The sequence below is a fragment of the Anabrus simplex genome, chromosome 7 (genome assembly GCF_040414725.1).
Source record: "Anabrus simplex isolate iqAnaSimp1 chromosome 7, ASM4041472v1, whole genome shotgun sequence".
In the NCBI taxonomy this organism is placed as follows: domain Eukaryota; kingdom Metazoa; phylum Arthropoda; class Insecta; order Orthoptera; family Tettigoniidae; genus Anabrus; species Anabrus simplex.
The window spans coordinates 215,303,679-215,322,855 of record NC_090271.1 but is presented as its reverse complement, the minus strand read 5'-3'; the positions used below and the strand labels follow the sequence as shown (position 1 = coordinate 215,322,855).

At 37.2% G+C, this 19,177-nt stretch overlaps 1 protein-coding gene across 1 annotated transcript in view; it reads left to right on the top strand.

Moving 5' to 3' along the window:
- Positions 1 to 19,177, top strand: part of CadN2 (Cadherin-N2) — a 570,995-nt gene that overhangs the window by 498,428 nt on the left and 53,390 nt on the right. The window contains exons 12-21 of the mRNA XM_068228744.1: positions 1,951 to 2,159; positions 2,929 to 3,092; positions 4,157 to 4,325; positions 4,919 to 4,936; positions 5,073 to 5,279; positions 9,427 to 9,698; positions 10,505 to 10,710; positions 14,327 to 14,469; positions 17,229 to 17,489; positions 18,358 to 18,708. Of these exons, the coding sequence (XP_068084845.1) occupies positions 1,951 to 2,159; positions 2,929 to 3,092; positions 4,157 to 4,325; positions 4,919 to 4,936; positions 5,073 to 5,279; positions 9,427 to 9,698; positions 10,505 to 10,710; positions 14,327 to 14,469; positions 17,229 to 17,489; positions 18,358 to 18,708 (2,000 nt within the window). The remainder of the gene's footprint in view (positions 1 to 1,950; positions 2,160 to 2,928; positions 3,093 to 4,156; positions 4,326 to 4,918; positions 4,937 to 5,072; positions 5,280 to 9,426; positions 9,699 to 10,504; positions 10,711 to 14,326; positions 14,470 to 17,228; positions 17,490 to 18,357; positions 18,709 to 19,177) is intronic.

The window sequence follows — 19,177 nt, the reverse complement described above, 5'->3', positions numbered from 1 at the left end:
AAGTCAACAAATAAGGAATCAATCTTTCACAATTTACACAACACCCTCTCATGCCACTTCCCCCTTCCGCAACACCCCCCTTGATCCTCCTTAGTTCTCCTCCTTCTCACCCAAGGGACTCTGAACTTCGGAGCGTGGGTTGGCGACCACGGGGCCCTTAGCCGAGTCCTGGCATTGCTTCCACTTACTTATGCCAGGCTCCTCACTTTCATCTATCCTGTCCGACCTCCCTTGGTCAACTCTTGTTCCTTTCCGACCCCGACGCTTTTAGGTTTCCGAAGGGCTAGGGATTTTTTCATTTTCACGCCCTTCGTTGGCCCTTGTCTTCTTTTGGCTGATATCTTCATTTTTCGAAGTATCAGATCCCTTCCATTTTTCTTTCCTTCCCACCCTCCATCCCCCAGGGGTTCTGAACTTCGGAACGTAGGTTGACGACCACGGGGGCCTTTAGCTGAATCCTGGCATTGCTTCCACTTACTTGTGCCAGGCTCCTCACTTTCATCTATCCTGTCCGACCTCCCTTGGTCAACTCTTGTTCCTTTCCGACCCCGACGCTATTAGTTTTCCGAGGGCTAGGGAGTCTTTCATTTTCACGCCCTTCGTGGCCCTTGTCTTCCTTTGGCTGATATCTTCATTTTTCGAAGTATCGGATCCCTTCCATTTTTTCATTTTTTCTTTCCTTCCCATCCTCCATCCCCCAGGGGCTCTGAACTTCAGAGCGTGGATTGGCGACCACGGGGCCCTTAGCTGAGTCCTGGCATTGCTTCCACTTACTTGTGCCAGGCTCCTCACTTTCATCTATCCTGTCCGACCTCCCTTGGTCAATTCTTGTTCTTTTCCGACCCCGATGCTATTAGGTTTGCGAGGGCTAGGGAGTCTTTCATTTTCACGCCCTTCGTGGCCCTTGTCTTCCTTTAACCGATATCTTCATTTTTCGAAGTGTCGGTTCTTTTTTCTTTTTTCTTCGAATTCATATTATATTAAGGATTTTTGCCCAATTATATTTCCTCTAATAACAATAACCACCACCACCACCACCACCACCACCATCACCACCCTCTAATTAACGTCCCCCCTTTCTCTATTTATCATTTCTTTATCAATTACTACGGCAAGTTGTTTCGAGTTGAACCTCGTATTTCTTTCATTATTTCTCCCTATTTTTTTAAATATATTTTTATTTGGCTTTATTCTTTTTTAACGTTTTAAATTATTTTATAAAACCTATATATCCACTTTGAAATTTGACGAAATTAAATCCTATACTGTTTTTCCTAAGACTTCATTCACGTCACCTTTTGCTCTTCGGCCGGAGAAACAAATGCCTACAAGACCTGCCTAGCAACGACTTTACATAAGCGAATATTTGACCTGCTTATGAACTTCAGCTATATTTGTTTTCGGCACAAGATAGTGATGTTCTGTTTACTCTCTTGACTGTGATTATTGTGTTTTGAACATTTACTGAATTGCTACGTTATGATACATTGTTAATTTTTTGCCTGTATTCAATGTGCTAGTTGTTTTAAGATCTTCGAAAATTGGCTGATGATGACACTTAAAATGTGTTGAAACCGGTCCCATTAAACAGGTTGTAACTACTTCTTACCATCTTATTACGGAGTATTGAAAGGTGGATCCTAACCAATTATATTGTACATCTTATCACTATCCTCTAGTTAGTGATAATCTCTGTAAGAGAAGTGGGTTACTTTAATTAAGGAATGCCATTTACATTATATCTTTTCTGTTTTTCCCAGAGTACAGTAGTAAATTGGCACCAAAGAGTAGAACATCAGCTGTTAGTGGACAGGATGAGCTGGAAGCAGCTCGTAAATAACTGCACCTGGCTTAATAGAGTAGAGAATTGATGATGATGATGATGATGATGATGATGATGATGATGATGATTTTCTGGTGTTGAAATGTAAAATTTTAATTCTTTTACAGAGGGAGCAAATGGTGATGGTATGGCTGTTGTAACGTCACTTCGGTCCTTTGATCGTGAACAGCAAAAGGAATACCTCATACCTATCGTCATCAAGGATTCAGGAAACCCAGCTATGTCCGGTACTAGCACCCTGACTGTTGTCATTGGAGATGTCAATGACAACAAAATGCAGTCTGGCTCAAAAGACATCTTTGTGTATAATTACATGGTGAGTAATAATGGGTTATTACTGTTGGTGCAAAGTTCAATCCAACAATTCCTGTAATGCGTTTAACTTGTAATATATGAATATGATCATGATTATACTATAGGAAAAAGTTATTCTCTCAGAAAATCCTTTAGTGATGGTAAACTTTAGCAAAATCTGAATATATATAAATTAAAAGAAACAGTCAATTTATAATTAAGTTGATTTCTAACTATCAAGATATATATTTTATTATCAAAACACAATTTTCTTAACTGGAATTGAGATGATAATGTTCTGTAGATTTGAATGATACAAAAAGTGTTATTTTCCCTTTCTTAGAATGTTGTGAGAATTTTATTTCTGAGGAAATTACAAAAGTTTTGATAGGTCTTTTCAGTCGGTAGTCTCACCTTTCAAGCATAATTATGCTATATTGCATAACTTAACTTCTAAACTTCTCCATGCATTTCTTTTTAAAATTATTATTTTATTCTTAGATCCTTATCCTTTAGCTATTACTATTCTCAGCAAGATTTTCTTTGTTAACTTCAGAATTTTACGGCAAGATTGTGCCCATTAGTTCTCTTTTCATTAGATTGTACATACGATATTGTATGTTCTATCAGGTTTTGAGTTACTGGAAACTAAATAAGTAAATTCTCCTTTATCAGTAATTATGAAGCTTACATTTTACTGTTCAATTACTTGCAGTTGAGATAATTAGCTCAGGTAAATAAATCACTACTTAAAAGTTTGAAAGTAACATTTTTCTTTTTTTTGGCCTCAGGGACAAGCTCCAGACACAGAAATCGGTAGAGTCTATGTGTATGATCTGGATGACTGGGATCTACCTGATAAAAAGTTCTACTGGGAAGGAGGAGAACATCCAAATTTTAAATTAAATGAAGATACCGGGATGATCACAATGAAACATGGGACACCTGATGGCAGGTAAGTGCTTCAGTTATTCTGGTTGATGTAACTCTTGGATACTGGTCTTTATAGAACTGGCCTTTCTTGAAATGAAGCCCAAGAACTAGTGTCCAAAGTTCAAGTACTGTGCACATCTAGTTAAACAAAAGAATATGCACCCTTTACGAAAATGTCTTAGCATTGCTCATTACTTGTAATGTAAAACAACTGTGCCATTTTGCTAACTAGTTACAATAAATTAAGAAATAAGGATAATAATTTGCATAACAAATACCCTTCACATTAGTAAAATATGTACATGATTTCTTCTCAGTGTCAGACTTCTTGTAATAAAGAGTAAATGTGCGTAGTTGAAGGATCTGGTTTCTTTATAATTTTTCCTTTAGAATTTTCTTTACGTTGCACCGACAGAGATAGGTCTTATGGCGACGATGGGATAGGATGGGGCTAGGGGTGGGAAGGAAACAACCATGGCCTTAATTAAGGTACAGTCCCAGCATTTGCCTGGTGTGGAAATGGGAAACCATGGAAAACCATTTTCAGGCCTTCTGACAGAGGGATTCGAACCCGCTATCTCCCGAATGCAAGCTGAGAGCTACGTCCTCCAAATCATGCGGCCACTCCTTCAGTGAAGGATCTGTTAGGTTTTACCAAGAACAATGCTCCATTCTTTGAGCCAAACAACTTTAAAATATAAAAATTGTAATCAGAAAATATTTTGAATTACTTGAACTTCTTATTGTCCCATTAAGTTTATATTCTAATTAGAACACATCAGTGATGATTTTACTAAAATGAATGTTCATATTTACATTATGATAAACCTTCATTTTTATTAAACATCAATTTAGTCATCTCCAGATTGTAATGCCATTGATAATAACGAAGTCAAAATTCTTTCCTGACGATAGGCATATCATTGGAGTGCAAAATCTCTATCTAACTCTTGACTGCTTAGTGGGGAAAGATTATATCTTCTAAAATGCCTGTGGTTAATTTCACTTTCAAATGAATTTCTTACAACTAACAATTTCATAACGTTTATCTCTGTACATTCTTAATTACTGTTATTTAATTTGCAGGCATCAGCTTAGGTTCAAAGTGTATGATCGGAAACATACGCAGACGGATGTGCCAGCTAATGTGACTGTTACAGTACGAGAGATTCCCCATGAGGCTGTTATTAACTCTGGATCTGTGCGGATTGCTGGCCTATCCGACGAGGATTTCATCAGAGTTTGGAACTATAGGGTAAGTTTTTATTAATGATAATAGCATGTAGACACTTAACTTACATAACCATTTCTTTACTTACTAATTCATTTTTTAATTGTTTGCTTGACCAATTTGTTGGTTTGTTTTATAAGCAGGCATGGAGAGAACTATGCCAAACTAGATTAAGGGTGGCGGTTATGGTAGTTGCAGTAGACAGTGTACTGTAATTATTGAACCTTTATTTCCTTCATATTACTCTCAAATAGATTTCCTCTGCTGCAAATAGGTAAGTTTTACACTCTTGGACTATTCTGCCAGAAATCCCATTTTTGATTTTGCTTGTTATGCTTTCAAAAGTCATAGCTGCATATAAATAGATGTAACATTGAAAATAAATGAATTTATATTTGTAAGAGAAAATGGACAAATATATTTAATATATTTATGTGTATACCACACAATACAAAGTTGTCCATTTTCTTATATTTATGTTGTAGTGTTTTTTCTTTTATTAACTGGAAAGTATACAATACTTATATTTTTGGAAAATGAAGTAAAAGGAAAAACACAATTTTAGAATAAGGACATTATTAGCACAGTAATGACTTTTGTTTACATTTTTCTTTCAGAATAAGGAAACCTCAAAGGTAAACATAGCAGATATTTTGCTGTTGTGCTAACTGTGTTGTATGTGTCAAATGATGATATGAAACATATGAATAATGTAAGTTTATCTGGAAAACAAAAAAAATAAGTAATTTCCTTCTTGAATTCCTTCTACAGACGCAAAGTCTACAGCGCAGTAAGGCGGACCGGTTCCGAGACAAACTTGCCGACTTGCTAGGGACGGACAGAGACAATATAGACGTCTTCAGCGTCCAGTTGCGTCGCAAGCATCCACCAATCACAGATATTAGATTTGCTGCTCACGGATCTCCATATTATAAACCTGTGAGATTAAATGGGCTGGTCCTAATGAACAGGGAAGAGGTTAGTAATTTAATTTAAATATTTCTTCAATATGTCACTGAATTTATCTACTGTATGTTTGATTAGTTTTTAGTGAATTATATTCGTACCACAAACTGAAATACAACACTTTATTTGTTACAGTACTGGTATTTTTCTTTCCATTATTTATACAGCAGTGGACCACTACCACATTCCTAATTTCTTTAGGACATTTGTTCAATGACTTTGGCTATGATTTCCAATCAGTTTCAGTTCCTGTCATAATTGTCTAACATTGTTATGAAAACTTGATGTTTATTAAGCCCCGTTCCTAATTAATGGCATGTTAAAGAAACTCTTCTGTCAGTATTACTCATAATGTTTTAAGAAGAGTCAAAAACAGTGATTGATATCCCTTTGTTGATCATCCAGCCAAATGGCTGCCTCTTCTGGAATATTCACATTATATGTGGAGGATTATGGAGCTTGTGCTTTTATTTAGGCAACTCTCAGCCTCTCCTGTGCACATAAACAAAGTGTACAAATTTCATCATTATTGTGTGTCCCTAGTCATATTTCTCATTTCACTAGTTTTTTTCCTGTCCATTACTTAACTGTCAGTCCGGCTCCGTGGCTAAATGGTTAGTGTGCTGGCCTTTGGTCACAGGGGTCCTGGGTTCGATTTCCGGCAGGGTCGGTAATTTTAACCGTCATTGGTTAATTTCTCTGGCACCGGGGCTGGGTGTATGTGTCGTCTTCATAGTCATTTCAGCCTCAACACGAAGCGCAGGTTGCCTATGGGTGTCAAATCGAAAGACCTGAACCTGGCGAGCCAAACATGTCCTCGACACACCCGGCACGAAAAGCCATACACCATTTCATTTCACTTAAATGTCAATAATAATAATAATAATAATAATAATAATAATAATAATAATAATAATAATAATAATAATGTATTCGCTTTACGTCCCACTAACTACTCTTTTACGGTTTTCGGAGATGCCGAGGTGCCGGAATTTAGTCCCCAGGAGTTCTTTTACGTGCCAGTAAATCTACCGACACGAGGCTGCCGTATTTGAGCACCTTCAAATACCACTGGACTGAGCCAGGATCAAACCTACTTAAATGTCAAATGTTTGTCAACAAACCCTACTTTCAGTATAAGTTGAGAGTAGAAAATACAGTAAATAGAAAAAAATATTCTTATAGATAAACCTTTCTATGTATTTAAACTTGCTCTTTGAAAGTTAACAGGGGCTGCCTGGCCGAGGCAGTAAAGGCGTACTCGGTTCCCCCAGAAGGACGTGGGTTCAAATCCCTGTCAGGAAGTCGTAAAATTTAAGAAATGAGATTTCCACTTCCGGAGGTGCATATGGCCCTGAGGTTCACTCAGCCTACATCAAAAATGAGTACCAGGTTAATTCCTGGGGGCAAAGGCGGCCGGGCGTAGAGCTAACCACTCTACCCCATCAAGTGCCGAGGTTACGAATAGTGGAAGCCTTTACCTTCCACCACTCCCAGGGCCTTCATGGCCTGTACGGAGATGACTTTGCTTTGCTTTGCTTTCAATGTTAACACTAATGAAGAGGTAAATTATGTATTCATGGAAGCATTAATTTTGGTGGTGATATTATTCTATTGACATTTTTATCACTGCCTTTGTAATATACAGACCGTACTGTAGAAAGCGTGCCGAGCCCTCAGCTGATCGATTAAGGTGATCTAAGCTAATGTTACAAGTTGTATTTGTGAACGTAATACTTAAGGGCTGGGATCATTCTTTGGGTGATTGGATAATTGTGGTTGTTAAAAGATGGATCTTTATTTTTCAGTATATTGCATAATTGTTCTCCAAATTTATCACATCAGGATTGTCTTAAACAATTGTTATTAGGATAATGACACCTGTATGTTATCTTCACATAATCAGATCAAAAATTAGATGGATGGCTTTTCCAGTGTTTGCTCTATTAACCAGCGTTTCGTCTTAGGTCTGACACTAGACTCTTCAGAGTGGGATGTGTCAGACCCTACCCACTGACGCTGGGGTGTATGCAGGTGAACTTATCAGAAGCTTATTTATGAAGCACAGTCTGATAACTGCATACGGGAGATAAAACTCCACAATGGAATTAATGCCCGCCTAGCAATTCCAAATGGAAATTCTAAGTTCCCATGGAGGGAATTAGATTCTTTTCCACCAATAGAGCATATCAAAAATCAGATAAAAAATTAGATGGATGGCTTTTCCGGCGTTTGCTCTATTAACCAGCGTTTCGTCTTAGGTCTGACACTAGACTCTTCAGAGTGGGATGTGTCAGACCCTACCCACTGACGGTTATGCAGTTATCAGACTGTGCTTCATAAATAAGCTTCTGATAAGTTCACCTGCATACACCCCAGCGTCAGTGGGTAGGGTCTGACACATCCCACTCTGAAGAGTCTAGTGTCAGACCTAAGACGAAACGCTGGTTAATAGAGCAAACGCCGGAAAAGCCATCCATCTAATTTTTGATCTGATTTTTGATATGCTCTATTGGTGGAAAAGAATCTAATTCCCTCCATGGGAACTTAGAATTTCCACCTTCACATGATGCGTAATGTAAATTCAGGGGACATAATACTTTTTGTGGAATTTATTAATTGAATTGTTACCGTACAGCACGTTTTTGTGGAAATATGTATTCCGTGTTTAAATACCATGTACAAAAGTTCGCAATTGCCACAAAGCTAAGAAATTGTGCATATCACAGTAAAAATACAACTATACCCTTATATTTTCATTTCCTTCAAACGAGGGCAGGATACATTTATGGAAGACTAATATATAGGATATGTTTTGGACATTTTTGCTCATGATGTTGAGTTCTGCTTTTGACTTTCTTATTACTATATACAGATCTATGGCAGTAAGTTTTATTATTGATACAGTACAAGCATAAAAGTAACATAAATGGGTAGTAACCATGTGTTATTTCTTGGGTTAGCTAATGTTCAGAATGCCCTGCCTTCTCCCACCCCACCACGCCCCCCAAAAGTTAATATTCTGTAAATCACTATGGTATAATAATGATTTATTGTTGAACAGTATCCTCCTTATTCAATACATTATGGTTAATGTAAATTAAAAAGACTTAAATTTCACATTTGTCACACATGTACATGTTTCGATCCTAATTGGATCATCTTCAGTTGATTGCTAAAATTGACATTACGTATTGTAGTTAAAAACATTGAAAATGAAGCAAGAATGATGTTTGAATGTTAAAATGTTCTTATTAAGAAAAAGTTCATGCTCTTATAAGGTCATGTCAAAATCTTCAGTGTGCACTGCTATCCACTTCTTGTGCTATACTCTAGATGTTTCATTAGTTAAAAGTCTGCTAATGAAATATCATAATGAAAGTTTTTAAATTCACATTAACCACAATGTATTGAATAAGGAGGATACTGTTCAACAATAAGTCATTATTATAGTGATTTAAAGAATATTTGTTTAGCTGTTAATACAGAAATATCAAAGTTATATTTTTTGGCCCAGACTGCCAGAAACCCGACTAGTGAAGCAGTTATTTAATTACTTCTGGAAAAATAAAACAAAGGACACCTGGTTCACAGAGATCATGAATGGTCTAGAAGAATTAAATTTATCAATGCTCTAAATTGAAGGCAGAGAAGAGAAGAGGATTCTAAGGAATAAACACTTAAAAGCTGACTCTATTTAATACTATTAGACTTTAATGTATATGAGTGATTAAAGTAAATTATGAAAAAAAAAAAATTGTTTGATACATTGACGACTAATCATTATGCTTTGACTGTGTAGATCACACTTTAAACCTACTTCTCCTAAAATTACATAGTCCTATCTTCCGAGATATGAAACAATTACAGGTGTTAATTATCTCAGCTGTTATATTGATGAAACATTCATGAATAATTCGTAACTACAAGGCACAGATGTATCATGTGCTTGCATCGCGTGGGCCGGACAGAGGAAACAGTTCTCCTCTTTGTATGACATCATCGGAGCTACAGTAGGGCCTATACATTACAAAGGCAGTGTTTTTATTTAATTTGATTTATTAGGAATAAAATGAATAATAGTGTTAGAAAAGAAAATTTACCATATGAAAACATTCAGATTCACAGTTATAAATTTGTGTTTTTCTCTTTCTTCTAGATCGAGAAAGATGTGGGGATCAACATAACTATGGTAGGGATTGATGAATGCTTATATGAGAACCAGATGTGTGAAGGCAGCTGCACGAACACTTTGGACATTAGTAATTTACCATACATGGTAAATGCAAACAAGACTGCTCTTGTGGGTGTAAGAGTGGATGTTATTGCGGAATGTACCTGTGGTGCTAGGAATTTCAGCAAGATGGAGTCATGTCGTTCCAGTCCTTGCTACAATGGAGGTCGCTGTTCAGAAGGACGTTATGGTCTAGTGTATGTATCTTCAATAAGAATACTTTATTGTATCATTGTTATTATGTTACGTGAAAAATAATAGTACTTTGTGAAGAACCTAAAATTATGCTTATAAATAGATTGGAAAATTATCAAATAGATGGGTTCATTAGTATTTTAGACAGTAAATAGTATAGAGACATTTTTGATAGTAGTTAATGGGAAAGCTTAAATCTTCTTTCTGTTAGTTTTTGTTTGATACTCAGGTTGTAGAAGTTCAACCTGCAGTCTAGGGGTAGTGGACCTGCCTATTACCTGGAGACTTCAGATTCAGTTCCCAGCCAGGTCAGGGATTTTGACTGTATATTAGCACTATTTTGAGGTCCTTTCTGCCTATGTCAGAACAATTGAGGATCTATCTGATGGTGAGATAACAGCTTGGATCTAGATAGTCTAGAACAAGGGCGGAGAGGATTTTTTGTGCTGACCATGCTCCACTTCATAATTTGCAGGCCTTCGGACTGAGTAACATTTGCTTGGTAGGCTGAGGCTATGTTTCTATAAAAATGTTAATACTCCGGTTACAATCTAATTGGATATGTTGGACATAAAAGTTAATTATGTTGAGGGCATAGTTTTTATATGTTCACTATTTATTTCCAAATATAGGAAGCATGTAATTTAGAACTGCTATTGTGAGACTCAGAATATAGACAAATGGTGCAGAAGGATGATAACCTGAACCTCATAACCACTCACAGAAAGCAATGAATTTGCTTACAATGTTATTTTATTGCACACTTTGTGAATTTTTAAAGGAGAAAGCTTTAATATTTCTCTTTCAGTTGTAACTGTCCAAGTGGATATAATGGGCCACGATGTCAGCAAACTTCGCGAAGTTTTCGTGGTAATGGATGGGCATGGTACCCTCCATTAGATATGTGTGACAACTCCCATCTAAGCTTGGAGTTCATTACTAGGAAATCCGAAGGAATGCTGCTGTACAACGGACCCATTGTTCCCCCTGAAACAGATGAAGCTCTTGTGTCAGGTATGAGCCATAACATTAATTTTTATTCATTCTGTTATACTCATATCTTTTAGAGTATATTGGTAAAATCTCAATGAAATAAATATGACATTTCTTATTTTATTTCTTCTACAAGTTTGTCTTTTTCAGGCTGCAAATTTAAATATATGAACACTTCCACCTCAACTTATAGGCTACTGGACATGATATATCGACACCTAACAATGAAAACCTTGTATGTCTGATTTAACCAATTTTATAGGAGAAGTAAAAACTGTTTTTCATTAGCCTTAAAAGTCCCTTTCAGTATGTATATTGATAATCATGTTGCTTAACAGTTTAAAAACATGCATTTGATAACTTACATACAATGTTTAATTAATGCGCCAGTTAGTGTATACACACATTTTTCATACTTTTGCAGTTAAAAGGTTTTTGTTGCATTTCAATACATTTTTAGAAACTCTAGTGTAACTTACTGCTTGAAAAGGTGGAAATAATTTAATTTTTACTTTAACAATGCTTAATTTTGTTGACTGCAACAGGTAATTTGACAACTTGATCTTTCATTAGTTTTATGAATTAAATAAGCATTTAACATTGTCAAAGACCAATGAGTATTTTCACACCACGACAGGAAAGGGCTGGGAGTGGGAAGGAAGCAGCTATGGCCTTAATTAAGGTACAGCGCCAGCGTTTGCCTGGTGTGAAAATGGGAAACCACGGGAAACCATCTTCAGCCAACAGTGGGGTTCAAACCCACTCTCTCCCGAATGCAAGCTCATAGCTGTGCACACCTTACCGCATGACCAACTCGGTTGGTGCTCAGGTATAGTGGTTTATTAACTGGTCACAGGAAGGCAGTAAGATGCTCTCTTTCCTGATATTGCAAAAATAATCATGTTAAGAATAATAAATGAATTACCAGGTTTTGAAATTTTACATCCTATCACAGCTGGCACAACTGACTCTCCAAATCTGCCATAGCTACTGGCTGAAGTTGCCACCCAATAAGATCTCAAACATTCTTGATAGGCAAGAGGTCTGGAAACCTGGCTGGCCAAGGAAGCATGTTGATATCACAAATGCAGGCCAGAAATACCTGTGCTGTATGAGGCCAGGTTGTCAAGCTGCACCAGGAAGGGAAACACACACACAATGGCAAATTTCCTGGGTGTATCACTTAACCATCGGGGTTCATTCAATCACCTCATAGAAGATGAGAGCCCACACCATGACACCTCTCGTTGGGGCAGTGTGGCACTCTATACAATGAAGTGTGGTTCACTGCACCAGCCAAGACATCTCCAGTTTCAAATTCAATAGTTGTCTGATTTGTCGCTTAACACCAATCAACAAACTGCCATGTTGCCCATTCCTGGCAGAAGTTCAAACATGCTCAGTGATATTTAGGTCATAATGGCAGATGTCAGGTACTGGTGGACACTGGCATATCCCCAGCTGCTGTGACATATCTCTGGATAGTGCACATCAATGCGCATGGAGTGTATTTAGCCTGTTGCACAATGAAATTATTCTCACAGCTGGTGAAGGTCTGCCCGAGCAGTCTCAACGAGTGTGTGTACCCTGACGTTTATACCATTTCACAGTGTAGTCCGAGCAGTTCAAGTGACAAGCAATGTGCCGAAATATCCTGCCTGCTTCTCTTAGTCTAACTTAGCAGCCTTTCTCAAACTCAACTACCTGTTCAGAGGCTTGTCGAATATGCTATCGGGGTTGTTGCGTGTTCACTCAACTTAGCTTTTTGGTTCACACTGCTACTAAGGCCTCATCCTGTGTCTTGCATTTATGGAAATTGAGAGACATGTTCACCCTCTAGTGACACTTCTGTGCAAGCAATCAGAATTAAATACAAATGGGATACTTCAGCCTATGACGATACAGCGAGGAACTTTCATTGTTCTTGTGCGAATCGTTCAAGATGTGCAATATTTTTGCAAGTGATTGTAGATAAACAAAACATGTAATACATACATATGCTTATTTTTCACACTCTGAAGTTATACTTACCATCCCTCTGTGGGTGGGACTGGTACAATAATATCTACAGTATTCCCAGCTTGTCACGAGAGGTGGCTAAAACGGAGACCAGGGGCTCTCAGCTTGTGAGCATGGGTTGGCAACCATTGTTCCCCTAGCTGAGTCTGGCATTGCTTCCACTTTTTTGTGTCAGGCTCCTCACTTTCATATTTTCAATCTGACCACCTTGGGTTAACTCTTGTTATTTTAAGACACCATTGGCATTTCACTCTCTTCGTGACTACCCTTTTTTGCCAATACCTTATTTTTTCAAAGGATTGGATCTCTTCCTTTTTTCTCTCTAATTAGTGTTAATTAGGATGGTAGCCCAGTTTTTACTTCCTCCTAAAACAGTAATCACCAACACTAGCACCATATTTAACGATTGTTTAAATGGTTTATGGTAACTATGACCATGGTAGAGCACACACATGTGGTATATGGCTGTTGATATTGCTGTACATGTGTTGCTTTTGACAGAGTGGATCCTCCAATAAAACATATTCTATGTTAAAATCTACGAGTATTTTCAGAAAGTTAACAATGCTTTCATAGTTTATACACCGGGCGAATTTGCCATGCGGTTAGGGGCGCGCAGCTGTGAGCTTGCATCCCGGAGATAGTGGGTTCGAACCCCACTGTCGGCAGCCCTGAAGATGGGTTTCCGTGATTTCCCATTTTCACACCAAGCAAATGCTGGGGCTGTACCTTAATTAAGGCCACAGTCGCTTCCTTCCCATTCCTAGGCCTTTCCAATCCCATTGTCACCATAAGATCTATCTCTGTCGGTGCGATGTAAAACAAATAGTAAAAATAAAAAAAAATAAAAAAAAAGCATACTTTATACATTTTTAAAGGCATACTTTTGATGAAAAACCTTCTCTCTCTCTAATGTTCTTTCTTTTTCCTCTTCTGTTCTTGATCTTCACCAAGGTCAGTAGCATGTGAGAGGGTATAGATGCAATATTTCCATGCATTGCCTTCTAGCATGTTAAACCATTTCTGTTGGACACATTAGTATCTATTAAGACTATTAGAATGGTGGATATTATTCTCTTTTTCTTTGTAATGAAAGTTCTGTCATCATCATCATCATCATCATCATCATCATCGGTTTCCCTGTTGGGAATGTTTATGTCACTATCCATCTTCCTCTATCCAATCAGCATTGCTGCTCCTCAACTATATTCGAATCCATGTTCCTTGTTATATTATTCTTGATCGAGTCGAACAACTTTAGTCAGGATCTGTCTGTGGTTCTCCGTTCATCAATCCTCCATCATCTGTTCAGTACCTTTACCCCTTCCTCCTCTTAACATGTCCAATCCATCTATGTTTATTTCTCTCCATTGTGTTGGAAAGATTTTCTACTCCGATTTCCTTCCTAACATCCTCATTTCTGATTTGTTTTTTCTTGTCTTTCTTATCATGCTACTTACAACTTGCTAAAAGGAAAATGAAGGGATCAGAAGGAAGAACTCTGAAGACAGTTGTGTTAATAGCCTGAAAATTGTTGTATTAAAATCTTATTTTGTTGTATTTTCTTTTTCACTTTTACAAACAATAAATAATGTAACAAAGCTCTGTTTCTCTTCAGATTTCATCTCATTGGAGCTGGAGAGAGGAATGCCCAGGTTACTCATAGACTTTGGCTCTGGAACTTTGGAGTTACGGGTAAAAACAAAAAAGAGCCTGGATGATGGTGAATGGCATCGTATTGATGTTTTCTGGGATACAGAGGTGAGTGGGTCAGCTGAGATACTTTGAAATAGCCTGTCATTAATTGCAGACTAAACTAAATTTAATATAAAGAATGAAATTAAAAAGAGTGTGTTTGATTTCTAAGAAGAGATCTGTATTCATGGAATACAACTACCGGTACTTGTTGCAGTTATATTATTCGAATGAAATTTTTTAATTGAAAGTTTTTTGTTGTTGTTGGAAACATTTGGGAATAAAATTCATGAGTCGGAAAAGAAAAAGAGACCATACAGTGTTGGTAGCCAAATTAAGACTTGGTAAAATAACGAAGTTAATAGAAAAAAAGGGAAAGAAAAATAAAGGGATGGAAGGTAAAAGAGAAAGGGAAAAGTTTCAAGAGGATCTGAAGAAAGAAATTCCCAAAGATGACTTGAACAGTGTGGAAGAGGAATGGACATGTTTCAGAAATGGATTTGTAAAGTGTGCGGTGAACACCTGTGGAAGACTATCAGGGAGGAAAAAGGAAAAGGAGACTCCTTGGTGGAACAGCAGGGTAAAGGAAGCAGTTACAGAGAAACAAATGGTTTGGAGGAAGTGGATAGGCAGCAATAGTACAGAGATTTGGCAGAAATATAAAGAAGTCAAAAAGGTATGTAAGAAAATAGTACAAGAAGAGAAACGAAAGAGCTGGGAAAGTTTCACAGAAACTTTACAAGAGGATATAAAGGGAAGAGAGGATATAAAGGGAAGTAAAAAGGTTTTGTATGGTTTGGTGAAGAATAGTTTATGAAGTAGGGAAGATACAAAATTTGTAAAAACTGAAACGGGCCGATGACCTTCGATGTTAGGCCCCTTAAAACAACAAGCATCATCATCATCATCATCATCATCATCAAAAACTGAAACAGGGCATACTAAAAAGATGGGAAGAATATTTCTCAGAATTGCTAAATATTAAATACAGTGAACTGGTAGATGAGAAAGAGCAAGAAGAAACAATGGGGAAAGAAGAACAAGAAAAGGAGATATTGATGTTAGAAATAGAAGAAGCCATACAAATGATGAAGAGCAGTAAAGCAGCAGGAGTGGATGAGATAACTACGGAAATGATAAAAGCAGTAGGACCAATAGGCTGTATAGATTATTTAGAATAATCTGGATGAAGAAAGAGATTCCAAAAGAGTGGGGAAAGGGTTTAATTATCCTGATATTTAAAAAAGGTGATAAAAAGGAATGCAATAACTAAAGAGGGATCACCCTTATTGCCCATGTAGCTAATATATTTGAGAGAGTATTGGAAGGAAGACTGAGGAGGAAGCTAGAAGGAGAAATGAAAGAAGAACAGTATGGTTTTAGGAAAGACAGATCAACGTTTGACCTGATCTTTACATTAAGACACATGATGGAGAAAAGATGGGAGTTTGGAAAAGACATAGTGATGACATTTATTGACATTGAGAAAGCTTACAACAGTGTGCCCAGACAATTGGTATGGGACACATTAAGGAAAAAACAAGTTTGGAAATGCAAATGATAAAAGCTATGTACAAAAATTGTGTCAGTAGTGTGAAGACTAGTATAGGAAAAACAAAATGGTTTAAAGTTGAAACTGGTCTCCGACAGGGAAGTGTGCTATCCCCATACTATTCATCATAGTCATTGATGAAATTCATGAGAACATTAAACAGAGATTGGGAAGACAGGCAACAAAAACCATGTTGTTTGCAGATGATATAGTGATATGAGGTGAGTATGATATGGAAGTGCAGAAACAAGTATATGTATGGAATCAAGAGAGAAAAGTTTGGGATGAAAGTAAGCACAGAGAAAAGTAAAAATATAGTGATGACAAGAGGAAGGAAGGAAGGAAGGAAGGAAGGAAGGAAAGAAGGAAGGAAGGAAGGAAGAGGAAAGATAAAACTGAATGGTAAAATTCTGGAAGTGGTTAAAAGTTTCAAGTACTTGGGAAGTGTGATCACAGAAGATAGAAAGATTACCGAGGAAATTGGTAAAAGAATACAACAAGCAGACAGCTTCTACCAGAATGCAAGGGGTATTTTGTGGAACCAAGATGTCCCGAAGAAATGTAAGAAAGCATTATATTCAACCTATTATGAACCCATACTAACCTGTGCAGCTGGATCGTGGACTACAACAAAACGAGAGGAGAGTAGAATACAGGCAGCGGAGATGAAATTCCTAAGAGGTATTGAAGGCAAGACCAGAAAGGATAGAATTAGAAATGAAGAGATAAGTAAAAGGACAGGAATCATGAAAGTTCCAGACAGGATAGAAAAAAACAAAGCTAAAGTGGTATGGGCATATGATGAGAATGGGAGAAGAGAGAGTGTCAATAAAAAGCTTTTTCAGAGAAGTTAACAGGAAAGAGACCATGAGGAAGACCGCAAAAGAGGTGGACAGATTCAGTGTGGAAGTGCATTGAGAAGAGGGGAGGAAAACCAGAAGATGTACTTAAAAAAGGAAAAGAGTAATGGAGGGACAGACAGTGATGGAGGTCCTTGATTCACATCCCGACCCAGAAATCTGGAAACAGGAAATGAAGACGATGATGAAAAGAAAAAGTGCCAAATGAAACGCCACCAGTAGAAATGCTTTTTGGGGTAGTAAATTACAAGTTGTAATAAGAATCACAGTTATAAGTCTGAATTTCTCTCTCTCTCTTTTTAGATCAAGAACGATTTTTGTTTTATATCTTTTTGTCGTGTAGGCTATTCACAATATTCCTGGCAAATGAAAGAGTTAACACCTTATTATCTATGTTTTCTTATTCTTTCTAGAATGTGCGTCTTGTTGTGGACTATTGCAAGTCGGCAGACGTTGCCGAACTAGAAGATGGGACACCACCAGAATTCGATGACAGTAGCTGTCAGGCGCGGGGTACAGTGCCTCCGTTCAACGAGTACCTCAATGTAAATGCTCCACTGCAGATAGGTGGTTTATATGTAGAGCAGTTTGACCCTACACATTATCACTGGCAGTTTATGCCTGTTGGCAAGGGATTTGATGGCTGCATCAAGAATGTATTCCACAATAGCAAGGTAAGAAAATCTCATGTTAATAACACTGTTAGCGTGAGTATTTCAGAAATAGCATATTGGTCTTGTGTAGGACAGTAATCTGAATCTAGCAATAATGGCTTTGTGCATTCATTTTTTCACTAAAGCAATAATTAAATACATACAGTACTTGAATATAATCAGTTTTGAATAATCTTGTAAAATAGAGTGGATTTCATTCATATTTTAAAAAATTGGAAATATAATACACAATTAAAATGTTTCCAAATAATAAAATATTAATAATTTAATTGATAAATGAGCTTATCCTCATGAACAGTTGGAACCCTAACATATGAACATTTTTAGATCCTGTAAAGAAATCTGCAATTTTCTGATTAAATTGTGGTATCCTTTATTAAGAATTTTCTTGTGAAATAAGCTTTTGATGTTTACTAAGTTACAGTAGAATGTCACTGTAACGAATGCCAATATAACAAAATGTTTAGAATTGCAAAGTTATTTTTAGGCTCCTTCCCTTTTCCTTATTTAATATGTATTAAAATATTTTAACAAATTTTGAACTTTCAGTGTAACAAATTTTGTAGTTAGTCGTTTTGTCTATATTTAACTTTATTTTTTCAAAATAGAACTGAAATTTATCCTGTTTTAATTGCCGGGCATTTTGCACTGCAGTTGCCTTACCCCTTACTTAAAAAACACACCTCGTAGAAAGGCATTTGAACTCCCCTTAACATAAGAAATTCAAAAGAAACAAGTAACTTTTGGTTACAAAGTAAGAAATGTACCTATTTAAGATAAGTACAATACACAGAAGTGCCCTTTCTCTATTTATTGTATTTTTGCTCATTGTAAAAATATGTTTAATAGTTGCTTTTCTGTATTGCAGTTGTATGACCTAGCACATCCTGGACTCTCGAAAAACAGTGTAGCAGGTTGTCCACAAACAGAGGAAGTGTGCAACACACAAGAAGCAACTTTCCGCTGTTGGGAGCATGGCATGTGCGTGGGTAGCTTTTCAGAGGCACGATGTCAATGCAAACCAGGTTGGACTGGTCCAAGTTGCCTTACCCCTACCGTCCCCACTACCTTCAAACCTCAAAGTTACGTCAAGTATGCGTTGTCCTTTGAACCTGACCGTTTCTCGACGCAAGTTCAACTAAGGTTCCGAACTCGAGAAGAGCACGGCGAACTCTTCCGTGTCAGTGATCAACACAACAGGGAATATGGTATTCTTGAGGTTAGTAATGGACCTAGTATATGCATTTCTCTTTTTATAACCAATAATGAATTTTATTATCATGTTCTCTTGCTTGGTAGTCTTGAAATTGTAGTTACTATAATTACTTCATTTTAGTACATCACAGAACATACCTCTCAAGCTGTCTCATTTCCTTAGTCATATGAATTAAGAATATTATGACTACACAGCTGAAGTTAATGGGTAGGATCCTAGTCATTAGCAACTTTGGTGGCCTCCTGAATGAAGTTTATTCTTGTTCACTCCAGACAAACACTGATGTACTAAGTCATGAGGCATATTTCTGAATGCTTAGCCTCAGTTAACATCATAAACAACAGGATCATCATCATGTGAACTGCAGTCAGTCCTTGGCCTCCAATGTTTGTTTGTCTCTTCTTGTCTGCCCTCAACTGCTTCTCGATCAGATTCACTTGCTGGATCTCTCTGACTCATGGTTGTCCTGGTA